The following is a 21,031-nucleotide window of genomic DNA, read 5'->3' on the forward strand; positions in this document are numbered from 1 at the left end:
AGATGACGTCGTCGCTGGACATGGCAATCGTCCGTTGTTTCTCGTGTCGTCTGCTACAAGTTCACTCACGTTTCAGAGCTACGCGCTGCCTCCATTCACAAAGCAATGAGCAATTTTAGTTGACTTCTTTTTTTTTGGGGGGGGGGGAGGCTCTCTATGATTTCTGTATTATTTGATTTATAAATAATATGAGCGACGTTCTTTGCAAATGACTTGACAATGCGAGATTTCATAACTCTGAAAGAACAAGGGAATTAATAGAAAGTGTCGGATGCAAAGTTGTATTTTTGCCACCAAACTCGCTAGATTTAAATCCAATTGAGAACTTTTGGTTTGTCATCAATGCACACTTTAATTTGCTAGTACGCTACTATATAATTAATAATTATAATGTAACAAGTCATGGAAATTTTAGCTGCTGTTAAAATCTGATCTCATTGAAAGTCAACTCATATGCGAAAATTTAAAGACGAAATAGTGACATGTCGTTCTTCTACCTGTTATAAAGGGAGATGGAAACAGAGGTATACAAGCAAGTGTTACAGTTTTCGATGTTTCTACAATCGGAAAAAATAAAAGTACAAGTTATTTATTTATTTATTTATTTATTAAATAACATCTTGAACATATAACAATCTGAAAACTTCATTTAAAATCTCAGTTTCGGCGTTTCAATTATTTCGGCTTCAAAAAGCCTGTATTATTTTATTCACATGTTATTTGTATGTGATTTCGTTGTCCACTACGTCTCGTCCCTAATTTCAGTGTGAATCTCCCATCAATCCACACTTTAATGTCATAGTACTGATGCCTACGATACTATAAAATCTCAATCACTTTCACTGAATGAACTTTGTCTGCGTCAGAGGTGGTTAAATTTGGACTGTACGTCTGTCCTGCAATATGATTGTAATCTAAGGGCAAAGCTATGTAAATAAACAACGATAATGTAGTTTTCAGCCCCATGAAATTTTCCAAATTTAAAATCTTCCCCGCTTTATAGTTTGTGTTAGCAGACGCTTAAGTCACCTCAAAATTACTTAACTTGAAAAGCTAGCCGTTACTCAGATCATCAAAACAGAAAATCCCCACTTTTTAAAATCCTCAATATCTTCTATATATGCTTTAGCAAATCCCACCACTGCAACTTAACGCATGGTCTGTGACCTCACACCCTCAACATTTCTAATATTGTGGGCAAACTAACTGCGTCTTTGCTGGATTCCGCTGATATTCCGTTGCAGCGCAGCGGCTGGACTGCAGGGTCGATGATGTTGTTAGTGGTTAAGAATGCATGCAGCTACAACTCTACTCTAACCCGTCTATCCTCTGAGGGTAGGAAGAAGGCGAAAAAGAAGAAAAGAAAGAAGAAGACGAGTAAATAGAAAGAATCTGAATTCATTTTGCTCAAGGGATGGAACAAGCAAAACATTAATTGGAGACTCAAAATTAAGGAACATTGGAAGGAGTTTAACCCCTGCACCCCAGGCGTTAGTCGTGTGTTAATTTAAAATTAAAGTAATTCGTTTCACTCGCCAGCAAAGATGGTAGAAACGAAATATGCCGGAGAGATGACCGCCGACACTGGAAACACGACAAGAGTGCAGCGTCCGGGTGGTAGCGGCTGCGGAACTCCGGGTTCCTCGGAGCGTGTAGACGCAACCGCACGGGTGAAAATGCCATGAAGATCCTCCTCTGAGTCTCGGAACCACGAAGATTCACTTGCCTTTCCCCTGAAACGAGACAGAATGTCCCATATAATGACAAGAATTTATATGTAGGGTCTGAAGCTCCATATTATTCATATTAACATTAATTACGATGAGAGCAAACCAAATTTAAACGTAACAGTGTGTTGTTCATTAATATTTACAACTTTTATTTATCAGACTAGAAGACAAAAGATTCTAAATTCATGGTCAACGTTATTTTGATTAGAACATACAAACAGCTTGGTTGAAAGTTATCTCCTAAACACAACACACTCTTTTCTGAAATGCTAGACTAATTATAGAAAAAGCACTCATTAAAAGCAGCTTCGGGGGGGGGATGCGGGTATTATCTGTCCCGACACTACGCCTCGGCCTCGCAAGATAGAAATTTGTGCCTTACATCTTCAATCTGCGCGTAAATTGTTATCTCCTGTTCTCACTGTGGTGATTGTGATGATTAATTTTACCGACGTTTAGGAAATGATATTGCTACCTCCATCATAACAGCGATGATGGTGGGCCCTTATGATGACGCAACATCACAAAAGACATTCATAAAACATTTTTCGGTTATGATTATTTGCTCCCAAGCGATTTTGGACCTTACGGGATAACATTTATAAATAACCGTTGCCATGGTAACGCTGCTAAGAGATGTTGGGTCTAATCGGATAATTCTTATGATTATTATTGTTTACTACTTTACATTTTTGCCGTCATTCTTAGCGGGCAATTTATTAGTCTTAAAATTTTGTCCGTTATACCCCATAAAATGGCATGATTCTTCTAAAATATGAACTTGAAATTACATTGAATAAAGCGATAGCTGTCTACATTTAATGTGTCTTAAAATATGCTTCAGAATACTAAAAAGGACGAGAAAGATCTCTAACGATTGTCTGTCGACGGGGAGAGATTCGAACCCGAAACCTATCGAGTAGGACAACTCAATATTTATTTCTTGTATGTTTACTTACCCACCTCTCCTGATCTGTGGAACTAACCCTGACCGATCAGACTACGTGCATGATGAGGGACCATACATCAAAGGAAGACAGTGATTTCTATCTACACCAAGACATTCCAACAGCACCAGGTTCTAGCCAGTGTGCTCAACGGTTAAACGGGTACGGGGTTACTGCGACCTGCTGTAAACATCTGACCAGTTAACGACGTATTACGGAACAGAGAATGACGTCCACATGTTCATAATCCCATGCTCTGGCAAAACAGATACGGGTGTAATTTGTCAATATTCGATTTAAAAGAAATTGGATAATAATCATTTTATGCGGAAAAGTTTACAAAGATATGAGAGACTCAAACAAGGAACAGAAATGTGATTAGTCCGTGAAACATTAAACAAGAATAATCTCTTTTAAAATTGACATATTGCAGAGGATATAGAGTCTGGATGTAATGACTCATACGACCCGGATTTAAAGAAATCAGATATTATTCGTTCAAGTATCATGTGGAGTAACAAATATTTCCGAGGAATATATTTCTTCCATCCTCAGGGCTAAAGATTGGTGAGCATTAATGTTACATTCTATAACATTAGGTGTAACTGGGAGGATAATATTAAAATTGTTCTTACGGAAGTACTTTTCAAGGTTGCGAAATGGATTAATATAGCTCAGGAAAGACACCAGTGACGGGATTTTGTGAACACTAAGCTGAACTTTCCATTCAAGGCGGATAATTTTACTGGCTGAGCCTATTGTTAGCTTCTAACTCCCACCTCAGAAATTCGCAAGACTACCTTTGATGGTCATATCGATGGCAAAGCATGTAAAATTTAAAAAAGAAAGTTGTATGGCATCTGGTGTCATTTCAATAAAATAAATTCTTTCTAAAATAATTAATAATGCCATACACGCATACGATAAAAATAGAAATTAAAGTCTCACTGATTATTACAGAAATTTGGACATATAATAATAATAATAATATTTGCATTAAAGGGTTATTTTGATCTGGGACCATGCACAGCTACTGTATAACTCACAGTCGAACGCACGTATATGTACGATGGTGTCCGACGCTACCAGAAGCTTGCTGGAATATCGGCTGGATACCGGCCCTGCGATACGACCTTAAGGTCAAAACGTGCCCCCCATTTCCAAACAACCATTCGCAGTCAATACTCTTCGTTTCTAACACGTACTACTAACATTACACAGGCCGATTTTCGTCAAATTCGATATTAACTGTATGTCACTATCTGTTACCTTCCATTGGTACTATCAGCCATGACCCTCGTTATTAATTTATGTATTAAAAGTACAAATCCACGATTAAGAATATCCATAAATTTAAACTTGCATGCATCTAGGACAAAAAATTCTGAATGGATTAGGCATTGGACAAGGCAGGTAGCTCCAAAATTGACTTTCGATATTACGCCCGTGCGCACAGACATGTTTAATTTGTTACCATGCACTTGGGCAAACATTACACGGATCCCTAGGGTCAAATCAACAGGTCACGCCGCCATTGTGCCAATTCTTTCAAGTACTGCATAATTTTTTGAAAGCGTCTCCACGAACAGCGGAGAATTTTATGGAAGTGCATTAAGACGCACTCTTTCAACCAAGGTCAACAGTTCATGACACGAAATAACAGAAAAAGATAATTATTTGTCTGAATTCGATTCCACAAGGAATTTAATCCATGGTTACACGTGATATGAGCAATGCGACAAAGTTGGAGAATGTGTAATATTCCTAAGAATTCCATTCACGCGGTGCATTTATTGAGACTATCTGCTGGTTTCTTCCAGCTTAAAACATGTTTTCAAACACGGCAGCAATTTCTTTCTCGTACTGAACACGTACACGTGTTCAACTTATTAAATGGGACACGAAGTGCTGGAAACAGCGACTTTTTCAAGTTTTGCTATTATTCTCGAGACAATGTTCAATGGCGCAACAAATATTCGAGCTGAGGAACGACTGGATTTTAGAGCAACACACACCTGAACGCGGTCCTAAATTCGTCAGAATCTGTCGAGAATCGATGAACCAATTTACTGTAACCTGAGTGTCAACCCATCCTAATCTTCGGAACTTATTAAAAACACAGACAGACAGACAGAGAGAGAGAGAGATGCTTCAACTAAGTTAACAGTCCTATAATATTTCTTGATGATTTAGACAGGCGTAATACTTCGTTTCTCACTCTGTAAGACAATCCGAACTTGAAAACACTTAGGGAAAGAGATTCAAGAAGATTATTTACAAGCGAGTGGGGCGAAGTAATACTGATAAAGAAAAAGGTATGTAAACGGTACATTAAGCCTTCAACAGAGAATGCTAAATACCAAGTAGTTCAATTCTGAAAGTTTACTTCAACGTATGTACCAAGTGTTTTAATTATGATGCCTTTTATATTTATGGATTTTCTATGATTCTCACTATAAACAACGATCATTTCCTTAAACAGCGTTAACCAGTTGATCTTCGTAATGCTGAAGAGTTGTGTTTTCTTCGCGGTACGGACTGAATTCTTTAATATTAATCAGACGAACTATGATTCTCGGAATAAACAGCGATCATTTCCTTAAACAGCGTTAACCAGTTGATCTTCGTAATGGTGAAGTGTTGTGTTTTCTTCGCGGTACGGACTGAATTCTTTAATATTAATCAGACGAACTATGATTCGCGGAATAAACAGCGATCATTTCCTTAAACAGCGTTAACCAGTTGATCTTCGTAATGCTGAAGAGTTGTGTTTTCTTCGCGGTACGAACTGGATTCTTAAATATTATTCAGACGAACTATGATTCTCGGAATAAACAGCGATCATTTCCTTAAACAGCGTTAACCAGTTGATCTTCGTAATGGTGAAGTGTTGTGTTTTCTTCGCGGTACGGACTGAATTCTTTAATATTAATCAGACGAACTATGATTCTCGGAATAAACAGCTCACAAAACTAGTCGCGTCCCTGGCAGACGGCTAATCCATGCAATACAGACTCCGTACGCAATACTCGGTCCACCTAACACCAACAGCATTTCCTTACGAAATTTATCCAACAGAAATGAAGTAAGGACGACCAGTCAGTTTTTAAAATTTCTGTGTTTATACACGAAGAGAACGGCCTTGACCAGTTAAACGACTGTCAGCTACACGATGACTGCCGTACATGTTTACAAGACAGACGCAAGAAACTGGTCTCATACCGCAAGTGTGCGTGTCCATCACCGGACACGCAACGTCTCTGCGATTGTCTGCATTTTCTCCTTTTCCAATCTTTCCCATCAACAATTCTCAAATGATCTGTAACTTTTCCTTTCTGTTTCCAACTCATAAAAGAACTCGATTCCTTACCGTACGTAGGGGGTTTCAAACATTCTTTAATTTTTGACGATATCGGTACCTTCGCGAAATCCCATCCACGTAGACCAGGTTTTACTCAGACACTACATTACCGTCGAGACATACTAATTTCTAATTTCCCACAGAACACTATCTACGAAAGTCATTATAATTTTGAATCAACCTCGAAATAATACATCACCGTACTCACCCGAGTCCATCGCTCACAGGTGCCTCATCGTTTCAGACGTCTCGAGCCAGACGACGTCACAGAGCAGCGTCCAGGAGCGAGACGTGGAAAAATCTTCTGGTTCAGAGGTTCACGACGGCGATGAAGAATGATGATATCATAATCACCGTGAATGTGAAGAGGGCTCCGCCAATCACCTCAAAGCAGACATAATGACAAGAATTTATAATTACGTCGCTTCTGTACGTACGCTCTGAAACTCGATCAGTGGGCATTATCTGACAATTTCTCATTGTACTCACGGGAGTCCTTAGTTCGCTGCTGCTGTAATATAATTTTCGGGTTGTCGTGTTAGCGACCTCACGATGTAAACGGCCGTCATCCTCACCGCTCCGTAAACCTCAAGTCTTGAACGAGTGTCACGTGGTTGTTACCACTGACCTAGAAGGAGACGGAATGCGTGGGCAGAATCACAGAACAATCAAAACGTAAAATAAAATAATATCTCAGAATACTTAGTTCAGTATTGCAACGTCATTTCAGCCATCTTGTCTTGTGTGACGTAGGCCAAGTCACGTTGTATCGGTAACAGCACGCAATATAAGTTTTTCTCTCAACGTACTTTCAGAACTCTCTACTTCAGAGGACGGAATATTTCATGCAACTCACCTTGAATGACTTAAGTAGGCTCGCGTTGTACAGGACGTAGCACCCGAGGACCCACAACAGGACACATGTACTCTCGCATGTGCGTTGTCACAGTCCTAGAGAAAAATATACAGACGATCTTATATCACTCCACTTTCTCCATGGAAAAGCGACGTAATTCACCTGTAAAGCCGCCAGACAGAAATGCCGATAAGTCAGGGTCGTTATCTATCCGACCAGGTTAAATCTGTATTCATTATGATAAGGTCAAATCCAGGAGTCAATTATAATCAATATTACAATTTTCATCGATTTGTGCTTACATTACACGTACAGTGAATGGCAAAAGAGGTGGAAATCCACACAATAAGAATTTATTATTATTATTTTCGCTTCAGATTTCAGGATTACATTTTCAATGGTGCAAGGGTTAATAAAATCTAACTCAAAGACGTTTGTAATTTCTAGAGAAAATCGGTTAGTATTTTCAATATCACGAAATCGCCTGCATTCTTTAGAGCCTCGTACTACCACCACGAAACCTTCAACAACTCTTTGGCTGTCGAATAAATCGAGAATTAAACCAAATACAAGCTGAGACGTAATATCAAAATGGCCGACTGAAGCCCCAACTTACGTAAAGACTGCGTACATACGCGCTGTACCGAAGCAGGAGACAGACAACCGGAAAAAACTCAACTTGTCCGTAGGAAACAAGTTTCGCGGAGCATGCTGGGAAAGGCAAAGATGAAAAACTCATCCAACGCGCGTCGGCAGAGATGACTAAGGGGCAGATAAAATTATACGTCCAGTAATAAAACACTAGAAGCGAAAATACTACGAGCAGCGAAAACTCAATGATTTAATCGAATGAAACTAAATCGCGGGACGGAGGGTCAGCCTCAGACTGTAAATGGTCGTAGAGAATAAAACAAAGCTTAAAAACATAAAATAAACGGCAGCGTCCTCTGTGCGGGAACATCGGGACCCACCACAAGCGCCGTCCCGCACAGAGGGCGCAAGTTATTATTTTGCTTTAAGAGGTTTGTTTTAAGTTCCTATGACCACTTAGCGGCTGCGGTTGAGCCCCCCTGTCGGTATTATTCCATATCAATTACTGCGCTTTCGCTGATGGTACAATTTTCGAATTTTGAGTGGTCCTTTCATTATACCTAATCTTACTATGCTCTTGCTATATCCCCTAGACAAGATCTGTTGCCAGGTCGGTTAGTCGAAAGACTTGGACGACTCGCCTCGCCCACAAGGTTCTGTTTTCCGTAGCGTGCGAGCGCAAAGCCAACGAGTTGGACTCGTCCGACTCGGGCGGTTCGTTGGAACCCGCCACCAGGCGCCCGGCGCCCAGGCCATTGTCCGGATCCGGGTCCGCGCCTCTGCTCGCTCAAGAAACAGCCTGGGCCTCCACCTCCCTTCGTGGGTCGCGGGGGTTAGGGCGCGGGGGTTAGGGCGCGGGGGTTATGGCGCGGGGGTTATGGCGCGGGGGTTAGGGCGCGGGGGTTAGGGCGCGGGGGTTAGGGCGCGGGGGTTAGGGCGCGGGGGTTAGGGCGCGGGGGTTATGGCGCGGGGGTTATGGCGCGGGGGTTATGGCGCGGGGGTTAGGGCGCGGGGGTTAGGGCGCGGGGGTTAGGGCGCGGGGGTTAGGGCGCGGGGGTTAGGGCGCGGGGGTTAGGGCGCGGGGGTTAGGGCGCGGGGGTTAGGGCGCGGGGGTTAGGGCGCGGGGGTTAGGGCGCGGGGGTTAGGGCGCGGGGGTTAGGGCGCGGGGGTTAGGGCGCGGGGGTTAGGGCGCGGGGGTTAGGGCGCGGGGGTTAGGGCGCGGGGGTTAGGGCGCGGGGGTTAGGGCGCGGGGGTTAGGGCGCGGGGGTTAGGGCGCGGGGGTTAGGGCGCGGGGGTTAGGGCGCGGGGGTTAGGGCGCGGGGGTTAGGGCGCGGGGGTTAGGGCGCGGGGATTAGGGCGCGGGGGTGAAATTTTTTTGGGGTGGCGGCCCCTCGTTTTGAATTCTGGTTGGGGATCCTATGTGGGATAATATGGGAATTTTTGGTGGGGAATCCTGCGGGATCGTGGGTTGCGACCGTGGGAAATTCTGTTGGAAATGTTTGGTGGCAGATTCTGCTAGATCTGGGTAGGGAATCCTTGGTGGGGATCCTAGGAAATCTGTGGGGAATACTAGGATGGTCATGGGGAGTCCTGGTAAATCCGAGGAATCCTGGAGGGGGTTATAGGGGATTCTAGAGGTGATTGTCTTCGGGGATCCTGCCGTGGTCCTAGAGGGCAGTGTCCCTGGAGTTCATCAGGGAATCCTTGGGTCCTAGGGGATGCTGTGGTTCCTGGGATATGGTGATGCTGAAAGGATCCTAAGGGGATGGTCCCGGGGGGGGGGGCGATCTTGGGTAGGGGTGATCATGAGGGTTGGCCCAAAGAAGGGGATAGCCCTGGGAAGGGGTGCGACTGGGGTAGTGGCCCTGGGGTAAAGGGTGTGGCCCTAGGGTGGCTGGCTAGCAGAAATATTGGTGAGAAGATATAACCTTGAGATTTTTTAAGACCAGTATCTACGAAACTATTGGGCCGAATTTGTCGTGGCTTCCTTGACCTATACGTGACCTCATTTTGACATGAGTATGGTCAATCAGGTATTCACCGTTTGGCATAAATACGTATGACCTTGAGAATTTTAAAGACCTCTATCTGGCAAACTATTGGGGCGATCTTGTCTTGACTTTGTCATGACCTTGACCTAACAGTGACATCAATGTTACAAGAGAATAATCACTCTGATAACTGATGAAGATGTGAGGGCGAAATAATGTACAACAGTGGTCCCCAACGCGGTGCCCGCGTTGATACGGAAAGAGGTTATACTGAATAATAAAGGCCGTTCAACCATGAACATTATAAAATCAAAGCACAGTTCTCCACGTACTAATGCCCATCTTGACGATTGCGAGCAGCAACATCATCCTACTCTCCCAAATTTGTAAAACTGGCCGCTGAAATGCAGTGCCAAACATCACACTGACTTCCCACTTGGGTAATAATAATTGTACTTATAAAAGTACGTATTTTTGATTGCGTGGTTTCTTGTATCAATAAACGTCGTGTTCTTTTGTGTATTATTTGGTGTCCGTATCTTATTTGTCCAGAGAAAACAAAATTTGGCTTTGTTAATTGGTTGGTGCCCGCCACAATCTCATAAACTCTCAAATGTGCCCTTGGGCAAAAAAAAGGTTGGGGACCACTGACATGCCAAACATGCCAAACATTATCATCAGTGCGTTTGGTGTAATCACGCACGTCTGCTGATATCGAAGTTTCAACGTTCCTACGTGCGGATATCCGTATATCCCATGTACACATAAGATCGAGATTAGATACATTTCTTTTGTACATTCATATTTATTTATGACGGACTTTGCTCGACTGTCTTAACTACCACGCACCGTGGGACATATCCGCAGAGCTCGACCGTCCATGTACGACGCAGTGCGAAGAATGAAACAATAAGAGAAGGGGGGAACTCCAAATTAAAATATAAATAAACATCACGTACAAGCAGCTTACCGTGTCTCGTTTGTGTGCGGTAGTTGGCTGCCTGAGTCAAAGTCACACGGTGCGTAATATCTGACTGGCTAACTTCTTCGGTGCGTGCTACTTTCCGCGTTGCCTGACAGCACAAGTCCCTCGGCGATACCGACTACATAAGAATAAAATTAAGAATATATAAATACGCATGTGTATATAAATATGCATATATATTTTTGAGAGAATAAGAAATTTTGGTAGAATCAAAAAAGAGTAAAAACATAATATAATAAGAAATCACATAAAGTACGTTGCCGTGGCTTCTGTGTGCGCGCGCGAGTGCGGTGCATGCTACTTGGTCGGTCGAGTTCCGAGTCAATGTCCGGCGGTGCGTCGTAGTTTTCTGTAATGCTTGGCACCACAAACCCCTCGGCGATACCGACTTGGTAAGAATAAAAAATAATATATATATGCATACATACGTTTTTATGTACGTATTTATATATATTTTTGCAAATAAGTGTTAGTGAGCTGTCAAGGGGAGGCTGCCCGTGCCTCTGGCGGCAGCCGAGGAGCCGACTGCCGGCCTGCGGACCCCGACGACCGGCGATTGCTGATTTACGGGTGGCTCAGAACGCAGTGCCGCGAGCGAGGCAGGCCTCGAAGAGGGGACAGATACAATGGTCGGCCGGTCGCCGGGAACTCTTTCGCGGGAAAGGCCCCATGGCCAGCCGGGCCGAGACCGTGAGAAGCAGAGATTGGGTGCTGCACAGACGGAGTCTCGCATGGACTGGGTGTCATTCAACGTTTCTGGTAGGTATAGAATGGGAAAAATTTCGACATTTTCATAATTTTTTTAATTTTTTTGAAAAAACTAAAATTGCTGGAAATTGTCAAAAAAAACAACACAAAACCCAAAAATTTTGAAATTTTTCAAAATTTTTTGAAGTTTACATTTTTCAAATTCTTTAAGCTTTCTGCGTCCTTTCGAAGTAAAGAACTATATTGAGGAGACTTTATGGCCTTACAATTTAATGACATTGCACATTAAACAACAAAGGTCCTAATACAGATCCTTGAAAGTTACCAGACAATAAATCAAAAGGAAATGACAAAACTTCAGAATAACGTACTTGCGAATGTCTGCTGGTTAGGTAACTAAGAAATCAATCATATATCCAGCAGACAGTTCATAGTCACCAAGTTTGTGCAAACGTAAGACATGCAAAACAACACTGATAAATGTTTTAATATTTGCCGTCAAATCACAATTTTTAATAAGATGATAAAATATAAAATATTTAAAATATCATTTCACGTTCCGCATCGAATGATCGATTTACAAATTGGAACGTCTCTTACGACATGTTTCGGTTATATTTAACCGTCTTCAGGTATAAATTAGATTGGTAAATTTAAAACTCGAATTACAATCCTTTACAATGTTATGCAGTTTATGAAAGATGTTCTTATCAGATTACTCTTATATATTAGAACGAAGGTATTGTTTTTTATATGGCGTGGTTCATCTGATGTTCAATATTAGTCTGTAAAGCAATGATTTAAAGAAAACATTAATAAATATGGAGTAATATAGAAAACAAAATGATAAAATCAACATAAAAGGCATCATGTACACATAAGATCGAGATTAGATACATTTCTTTTGTACATTCATGTATGTCTGAAGGTTGATATGGGTTGCCATTATCCACACATTGAAGGCAGATTCATATTTATTTATGACGGACTTTGCCACAGTACGTACGTGTTTGCCGTGTGGTATTCTACGTCCATACAGCATCCAGTTGATGTGATGTGTCCAGATGGGGGGGGGGGAGGGAGGAGATCATAAATGCAGAGGGAGTTAAAGAGAGAAAAGTAATGCCGCACCAGCTTGGCCCAAAAGTTATATTCTGAGCAAAAAATTTCGAAAAGGAATTCCCACAGTGGCAAAGCGTGACTTTTTCAAAAGTGTTGGCCAAATCCCACTCCGGGATGGGGGTCAGGGGAGTTAAAACTTTGGTAGTTGAGTTTTTGGATCGTAATTTATCTTCCATGATGAACAATTAAGTGTTAGCAGTCGAGGTTTGGCTAGCATCTTAGCTTCGTAGGTCATGTAATCCTCTACTTACCCCCTCAAACCAGAACTATATTGTAAGATTTGAGGTTTCCACAGCAGATATTGTTTCTGTCATAATTGCGTTTGCGCAAATAGACTGGGAGCTTACGCCTGAATGAGGTACCCATCAACGCTTGTAGGGGAAGGTATTCCCATATGTCATTTCAGATAAATCCATTAAAACAGAACACCCAAGTTACTGCTATTCTTATGGGCACACACTCCAGAAGCATCTATACGTTAATGTGATTAAGTCAAGGTTCTTTACAATGTCTTCCGTGGTTTAATGCGTCACTGGGACATACGATTGTGTGGGTCGTATTAACCCGGCCAGTATCGCACTCCATTGCAGCACGCTGCCACTACAAACAGTCCTACATATCGGGTGGGATATCTAGTTGCTACAGGTTGCAGCGTGAACTTGTAACTTAATCAGTACACGAACTGTAAAGAAGTTCTTGACATAATCTCGCACAGTGCTAGGACAATGGATGTAAAATAAAATGTCGTACCTTTAGTTGTAACGAAGGTAACTGTTGCGAGCAGCGACAACTGGGACAATCATAATTAATAAGGAAGCTGGCCATGTCGTTGACCGATTGACTAACTAACTAGATGGCTTACCGAACCCGAAGGTTCATCACCGAACTAACCAAAGCTCTGTCCTGGGCCAACAAAATCCAGTCTCCTTCAAATCCTATCTCCCATAGATCCCGCCTGACATTATCCTCCCATCTACGTCTAGGTCTCCCCAGCGGTCTCTTCCCTTTAGGCTTCCAAACCAGTACCCGGTGCACACCTCTTGTCCCATCCATGCGCGCTACATGCCCAGCCCATCTCATTCTTCTCGACTTAATCAGCCTGACAATATTGGGGGAGGAGTACAGATTTTTAAGCTCGTCATTGTGCAGTTTTCTCCACGCCCCATCGTCTTCCCTCCTAGGCCCAAATATCCTCCTCAACACCCGATTCTCAAACACCTGCAATCTGTGTTCCTCCCTCTGAGTGAGAGACCATGTTTCGCACCCATACAAAACAACAGGCAGGATTATTGTTTTGTATACTTTAATTTTCAGGTTCTTAGAAATCAGACGGGAAGACAAAATATTTTGGACTGAGAAGTTGCAAGCATTTCCGGAATTTAGTCTCCTCCTAACTTCGTCGTGAGCATCATTTTGAATCGTTTTTGTTGTTCCCAGATATTTGAACTTTGTAACCCTTTCAAAGGATTTATGAGCCACCTTAATGTCTGTCGGGTACATCATCGTGTTCACAAAAGTCCGCCACCGGGGTCTATCCTGAGTCAGTTGCATCCAGTTCACTCCATTGAGACCCCATCTCCGTAAGATTCGTGTTAATGTTATCTTCCCACCTACGCCGAGGTGTTCCCTTCAGGCCTTGTAAACTTTCAACTCGCCCTAAAAACATCGGCTGAGGAGCTCGTCATGCATTTTTCTCTATTATCCGTCCCACCTTCATTTTGGGTCCAGACATCTTCCTCGACACTCTGTTCTCAGAGCTCCTCAGTCTATGTTCCTCCCTCAATGTGAAAGACCACGTTTTGCACCCATAAATACTTTGCACTCAATAATAGCAAGCATTCCCCGGATTTAATCTGCTGATGTAGGAGATAATGAGAGGGAGATTCTTCGATATTTATTCCTCTAAATCCGGAATAAAAATTTCTTTCAGCTCCCTAAAACGCTTTAATAATGTCCATGTATCAAGAGATGTAAAGTGTTAGAATTATTGTTCAGAATATAAACCCCACTTCTTAAGATCCATTAATTTTTATTAAGATTCTGGGATACGAAACACCTTTCATTCCTTTAAAATATTAATTGCCTACTGGAATATTCTTTTATTATCAATGTTGCCGTGAACAAACAGAAGTCAATCTAATGTTACTTGAAATTGTGTTAAAAAAGTTTAATTCTCTTACAAGAGTTCACAAATTCAGACGAAAACATTAAATGTGATGAACATTAATAATAAATAGGAATCCCTTATCTCAAACTTTGTTCAATTGTAAGAGACCATGACGTCCACCGTCAATGATCGATCTAATCAAAACTAAAACGGAGAGAGTGGAGGGCAGGAGCACAGATTTCTTAATAATTCTTTTATTAGATAAGAACTTGTGATATTCTATATTAGTAAGAATTGCCACAAACAACATATTCCCTCCACCTAACATTTACCTGGGCAATACTCGTTACAGCTGAATCTAAACGGTGACAAGCCGCTGCATCCAGTCTGTACAAAAAGTCATTATTTCAAGGTCACCAACTCTGAAATGACAAATGTTCGTGTAAAAGACAGATCAATGAAAATGTCACCTTATATTTTAAACTGCGACAGTAGCTCAGTCTCTTGTGTGGAAGGAAACAATCTTGGATGAAGATAAGTGCAAAATTCCTCTGACAGCATAGCCGAGTTTCCAGGAAATTCCAAAGTGCAATGTCTGTGACATTCCGCATGAAACCAGGTTCATTCAGAATGGAGTTGCCTCTTTCCACATCCTACGTCATTAGGAACCCTGCATATTCCAAACTGCATTACAACACTGATATTTAAACACCGCAACCTATCTGCTGTCACACCACAGCGACCAGAATGGCATATCCAGATCACATCAGGTGTTCCGAGTAAAGGTGACGATTCTGAAGAAAAAGTAACACACACATCGCGAAGACAAGTTTACTGCAATTACTGTCATCATCATTATTGCCATCTTCTTCTTCCAAACATCTAATCTGCCATATGCAACTTCCGTGCTCATTCTTTCCCTTTCTGACTGCCTCACTAGAATCGTAACAAACTGGTAATATTACCAACTACAAAACATCAGTGCCTTCCTGGACAAACACGTAGTAACTAGTTTTAACACTTTTCTTAGTATTCAAATTGAGCTGAGTTGTTTTTTAAAGATTACGAGGACGAACAAGACCTCAAAACAATGTAGAAATACACGAATTCTGTCGGCCAATGTACAAACGTTCTAGGCTACGCTTCAGGAAGTTGTCAAATGTCACTTTCATAAATTACAAAGGGACCCTTTCCCCCCCCCCCCCCAGTAACGTAACCAACGCAACGAATTATGGTCGTATTACGTAGGAAAATGGTGGGGACAAACGAAGTCAAATCAGACTACAAAACGATGAAGTAAAGCAAACGCGAAAAGCCGTTCAATATGACCTTCGTGACTGTGTGTTCGTAAATAATTTGTTTCGGCTACGGTAAAAAAAATGATCATTTCCTTGTTAACCAAAGCAACGCGCCATTCATTATGCTAAACTACGTTCAATTTTTCTGCTACCCTTTTTAAAACAATCCGCACACCTACGCCCACATCTTGGGGAAGATTTTTATTCGAAGTCTTGGTTACTCGTATGGTCACATTTCCAGCAATTACAGAACCAGCAGACAACTGCCTGCCTTCTCTCTGTCGCTCCACACCCAATTCACATAACATGATGGAAGGATGACTGTAAGTGCTAAAGAAACTGGCAGGGTGCTGGGGCCACCAACCCGGTCGCAAATACTTAGACACTCTGTACTGTGGACATGGGGATTCCCCACTAAGTAAAGGAGAGCCACCAAAAATTTCTTACTTTGAGGAAACATCTCTCCATGACACCAGCAGCAGCACTCTCAATGTAACAACTTTAACAAGTAGAAACACAACAAAATAAAGAAAGCAATTCTACAAAACAATATTTTGCATCTGACATTACGTCAATAAACAGTTTTACGAGATGAGTTTTAGTGCACGCTGATTACTGAATTGCCAGCATGTCTGCATGAGAATTTCTGATTGTGGTCACAATGTTTATTAAGATCCCGGGACCCCTTCAACATCGTCATCGTATGTTGACTGACTACCCAATAACAAGATCAATAAAACGTGCAACAAACAAAGCTACGTTCTGCCTCCAAGAATCATACGCAAAGGAATCTTCACTCACAGACGGCTCGAACATCTAATATTTTAACAAACATCCTGCAAAAGAGCTGTACCACTTAAAGTCCTCTCCCTTCCATTTCAGCACAGATTCTTACAGTAGTAATACGTTTTAGAAATGAAAGGAGGGGAGACACGGGTTTCGTATTGTATGCATTTCCTTCCTGATTTCTGCCCTCTAAAAAAAATAACTGAGGGTTTCGTGGGTGCGATATGGGAGCCCAAGATGAGAGGAAGGAGGGGTTATGTAAAAATATATTTATGAGGGAGCAGCCAAGGTGGTCAACGAACACCAAACAGACATCATATATCATTTCATTTCCAGGTCAACAATCTTTAACCAAACTAAATAGTCAATAACTCTACATTCTTCCTATAAACAATCTGACTGACAAGACTAACAAATTAGTCTTTCCTAAGCCAAGAACTCTTCACAACCATTTTACACACATAATATAACAATCCTGACAACACCAGCACTGGTACATTGTGACCCACATAAGTGGCACTGCCTTTCTATACTTGGTTCCAACCAACCACACCACTCCTCGATCCTAATGCAAATCCCATCCCCACCCCCAACCATGAAATATACCAGAAGTAATACTGAGCCTCATCACATGTCCATGAGACTGACACCTGACAACTCTCAACTTATGGTTAAGTCTCAAATAAATGGAACCTCTGACAGTCATCTCCATTTTTGCAAGCAAATCCAAATTCATAACGAATACCACACCACAAACTTACAAGTTTTGTAACCGATCCCCTTGCTCAACACAGCAAACTCTCAAAATTAACCAAAAGCACAGAAAATATCCCGGCAGCTCCGCTCACTGTGCACAAAACTAAATTACTTACACTGGCAAATGCTCACTTATTAATTAGTAAACAGACCACATTAAAGGCTCCTCAGCACTGCACACATCTCACATGTAACAAAACCTTATCACAAATAGTCACCACCCTCGTCTAAAAAGGATAAATAAACCTCACATTCTGATATCCTATGAACAATATCATGAATGCCTCTAGCGTACCACAGATACTGCAAAAATGCCAATCCCTCACCACATTTACGTCTTTCAACATATCAACTCTCACACTTACAGTCACAACATCTAAAGTACCTAATAAAATTGGACAGACTCATCTCTCTCACACAACAACCACATCAAATACATTCTAATGCTCATGTACTCACACAACGAATGCCTGGTTCAGACCGATATCAGTCTCTTGCGGATACGAGGTTCCTTCTTTGTCCCAGCAGGTTTAATCTTCTGACATCAAGTCGGTCTGCCAACTGTTGCCGCACGTACTTCAACGCTTCTCTGGCTGGCAGTACGCGGATCACGTGGTGCTCAGTAGAATCTGAAGGATCATTCTGTTTCTCGTAATCTGCTACTCCCAGAAAGAGAAAATACATTCACATTCAAGAAATCAAGACATCACACTCTTCTAAGAACACACAGTTTTACTTCACCAAGCAGTTAACACTCCCACCTTAGCCAATGAACAAGGACCTTCCATTTTCAGAAGACAAATTCTGTCAAGTTCATTACAAACCCATTCACAAGTTAACTTTAAATACGGGTCACAACCAGCGACCTGACAAATTCTTAACTCCCTCGCTCACAGATTCATACTGGAGCCTTTCTTTCCTCCTCCCCAGCAAATTTAAAACATTCGCCAAGTGGGCCATTATTCCACACGTCATAATACTGCAACTACAAACTCTACAACTCACACACGTCACGTCAGTCCCACGCAACTTCCCTTGCCACTGATTCAGTGGATATTTAACGAACAGTTCGCTTGCCGTCTGTCTGGAGCCGAGGATGTTGATCGCTGTCTCCAAGATAGGAACAAGTGCCAGGTGTCCCGGCTTACACGGCTCCCTCTCCTCGTGCCCCATTATGACAGCAAGGGAGTCTATAAACACCAGTCGGTCCATGCCCTTCAGGTTCGCCTGTTTTGATGTCATAAAGAAAGGACGTAAATGAAAGATTAAGAAATGGCAAGCCACTACAACACAGCCAACATCTGTAGCACTTCTACTACTAAGGTGAATTCAACCGACAAGGGGCAAGAGGTAGCCGTATCAATTAGATTTATTTTCCATATCACCATCAGTAATGCCACTTTATAATGCCTTCTGGAAGCAAAGGTGGAAACTTCACCAACAGTAATATAAATTGTTTCAATGTTGAACAATCTAAATTTATAAAACTGAACTCACCAGCTTCCTGTGATATCGCCACCATTGTGCAGTGACACACAAGGAACACCGTCGTAACTCTTTCATGGCTGCAGCAACAAACACACCTACCAACATACACAACAGGCCTTACTGGCTGTTCCAGATATGAAGCAGACGCTTTCAACAAGTTCACGTACTAAATGTGGTTTTAAGAGAGATTTCAGGTTCTCACAGTGGTCTTTGGGTTCTAACACCACTTGGACTTACAGAAAACCAACACCGATTATGGTTTTTAAACATTTAATGGTTCGCTATATCAGCTGAAGTTATCCTTGTGACTAAGCGCAATGCCATGAGGCAGTGGGAGCATGGAGGTAAACTCCATGCATTCTCAATTATAGAACTATGTGGAGGTCAGCCTCAAAATGTGGTTCCTTAAACTGGCAAAGAAAAATCACGTTCTTCATTGTTTCTTTGTAGTCTCAATAGAAGAAATAGACAAGTTCTTTATTTCATTAAAACCATTTACTACTTTTCAGGACAAAAGGTCTTCTTCCTTCAATAATGGCATTGTAATTCAGAAAAGAAGTTTATTAAACAATTTACTCAAATGGATGAACTTACCTGTGACTGCCATCTGGTGAGTGGCTCTGTCTTGCTTGTCCTGCAATCTGAACGGAATCCCATGGACTGCGGAGATCTCCACATGTGGATCATCAAAACTGCAACAGCGAATCACAATGAGTACAGATAATTACACTCACATCCTAATGTTCAATGGTCACAGCAGTGGCCAATGCAGTAGCTGCTTCCTAAATCAGCAACTGATGTAAGAGGCACAGAGCAAATGGGAAAACTGGGTTTATGATATGACAAAGAAATACATTACTTGTAGAAGCCTCCTGGTACTGGCAGGATACTAAACACAAACTAATTGTGATACAGCCTCTAACGGGCTCACTGTACCAGTAAATAATGAGTTCTGGGTGCTCAGAGAAAAATCTATATCAGTGCCTCATAGACTGCCTTGGGACTCGCTTACAATTCTGCGAAGAAAAGCCAGTGATTAACAATCTGTTATGTCATGTTAGTACCATCAGGCTGGAAAAACATCTTTTATTTTGTACACTATTTTAATATCAAGAATGAGGTTAGTTTGACAATATTCTTCTGCCTCCAACTGCTCTTATATACCTTGGACAGGAGAAAAGCTGCTGCACTCTATTCTCATCATCATTAAAATTCAGGGATGCCACCAAGAAACAGCAAATTATTTCCCAGCACTGACGACGGTAGAACGGATCCGTCGTGCTTGACTTCTGAGCACTAGATGCTGTCTCCACGACCTGGAAAACACAACCGACAGTTTCAAGTTATAACGAGTAAGGAAAGTCAAATGTTTTAGTTACAGTAACTTCCATGCGGCATTGATATAATACTTTCACGTACTGCACTTACTGTAATACTCTAAACACCTTTTCTCCACATCAGGGCGCATGTCATATTTATTTCCAGAAACTTTGGGTTTCATGGACACCTAGACTTTTATTTTGCAAGTGGAAACAAGTTTGACAAATCTCAACAACACTGAAATAAAAATTAACTACAAGCATATAATTTTTGTATAGTCTATGCTAACCCTAATAAACGTCAAAAAGGAACGTACTATACGCGTACCAAGTTATTTAATAATCTTCCACCAACAATTTAAACTCTAAATGATTTAAAGGTGTTCAAGCGTGCATTGAGAGGTCACCTCATCACTCACACTTTCCATTCTGCAGTTTATTTCACCTCTGCTGAAATTTCTTCAGTTTTATGTATATCTATAATCTATATTTAAAGTGGTTTTGCATTTCTATTTAAAATTCTGAGGTTTATGTATATTAATTTGTAATTTTTTTTAATACCTGTATTGCAGAATCTGAAGGTTATGTACATTCACATATGAAACACGTCCTTGCATTGTGTCAAAAGTACTGAGGTTTACATATATTGAATGAAGTCCTGAAGTTTATGTTTATTGTATGAAATGACTTGTACTGCATCCTTTGGATTACTCCTAAGAAGGATCTATGGAATGCAAAGAAACTCTACTCTCTAACATACCTGAATAATGCAATTCCTTATCACACACACTAATAAGGCTTTTTACATGCAAAAGAAAATAATCACAACAATGGCAGGTGTCAAAAGCTGCTTACCTTATAGAGAATAATTTCGTAAATTTAATATACTTCCACTTGCAAGTGAATTTATATTCTGCTTGCTATCATTTGTGGTGGAAAAGTTGGATAATTTTAAAAGAAATACAGATGTACATAATTTAATTACA

The 21,031-nt window shown here is 41.5% G+C and overlaps 1 protein-coding gene across 8 annotated transcripts; it reads right to left on the reverse strand.

Annotated features, from left to right (window-relative positions):
- Positions 1 to 808: 808 nt before the first annotated feature.
- On the reverse strand, positions 809 to 20,074 carry LOC147871099 (transcription-associated protein 1-like). Of its 8 annotated transcripts, XM_087341206.1 has the most exons (10): positions 19,891 to 20,074; positions 19,321 to 19,418; positions 18,736 to 18,821; positions 18,244 to 18,465; positions 17,698 to 17,897; positions 14,731 to 14,820; positions 10,447 to 10,579; positions 6,528 to 6,989; positions 6,247 to 6,422; positions 809 to 1,733 (listed from the first exon to the last, which is right to left on the reverse strand). In XM_087341206.1, exons 2-5 carry the CDS (start codon positions 19,331 to 19,333, stop codon positions 17,847 to 17,849), a joined length of 372 nt encoding a protein of 123 aa, XP_087197332.1. In that variant the 5' UTR covers positions 19,334 to 19,418; positions 19,891 to 20,074; the 3' UTR covers positions 809 to 1,733; positions 6,247 to 6,422; positions 6,528 to 6,989; positions 10,447 to 10,579; positions 14,731 to 14,820; positions 17,698 to 17,846. The 8 variants fall into 8 exon arrangements, with proteins under 8 accessions (XP_087197332.1, XP_087197334.1, XP_087197333.1 ...); XM_087341208.1 differs by lacking the exon at positions 18,736 to 18,821 and having other exon boundaries at positions 17,698 to 17,894; positions 18,316 to 18,465; positions 19,891 to 20,073; XM_087341207.1 differs by lacking the exon at positions 18,736 to 18,821 and having other exon boundaries at positions 18,316 to 18,465; positions 19,891 to 20,073.
- Positions 20,075 to 21,031: the final 957 nt, after the last annotated feature.

This window comes from Zootermopsis nevadensis, unplaced genomic scaffold (assembly GCF_977971745.1).
Source record: "Zootermopsis nevadensis isolate Lab colony 2312 unplaced genomic scaffold, Znev_1.0 Znev_ptg000066l, whole genome shotgun sequence".
NCBI classification, from domain to species: domain Eukaryota; kingdom Metazoa; phylum Arthropoda; class Insecta; order Blattodea; family Termopsidae; genus Zootermopsis; species Zootermopsis nevadensis.

Excerpts from the sequence above, each read along its gene's own strand:
- LOC147871099 (XM_087341203.1), bottom strand. The coding sequence starts at position 19,933 with ATGATGATGAGAATAGAGTGCAGCAGCTTTTCTCCTGTCCAAG. Across the intron at positions 19,419-19,890 it reads CAGCTTTTCTCCTGTCCAAG|TTTTGATGATCCACATGTGG; the intron begins GTATATAAGAGC and ends TCGCTGTTGCAG. Across the intron at positions 18,466-19,320 it reads TCACCAGATGGCAGTCACAG|GCGAACCTGAAGGGCATGGA; the intron begins GTAAGTTCATCC and ends ACATCAAAACAG.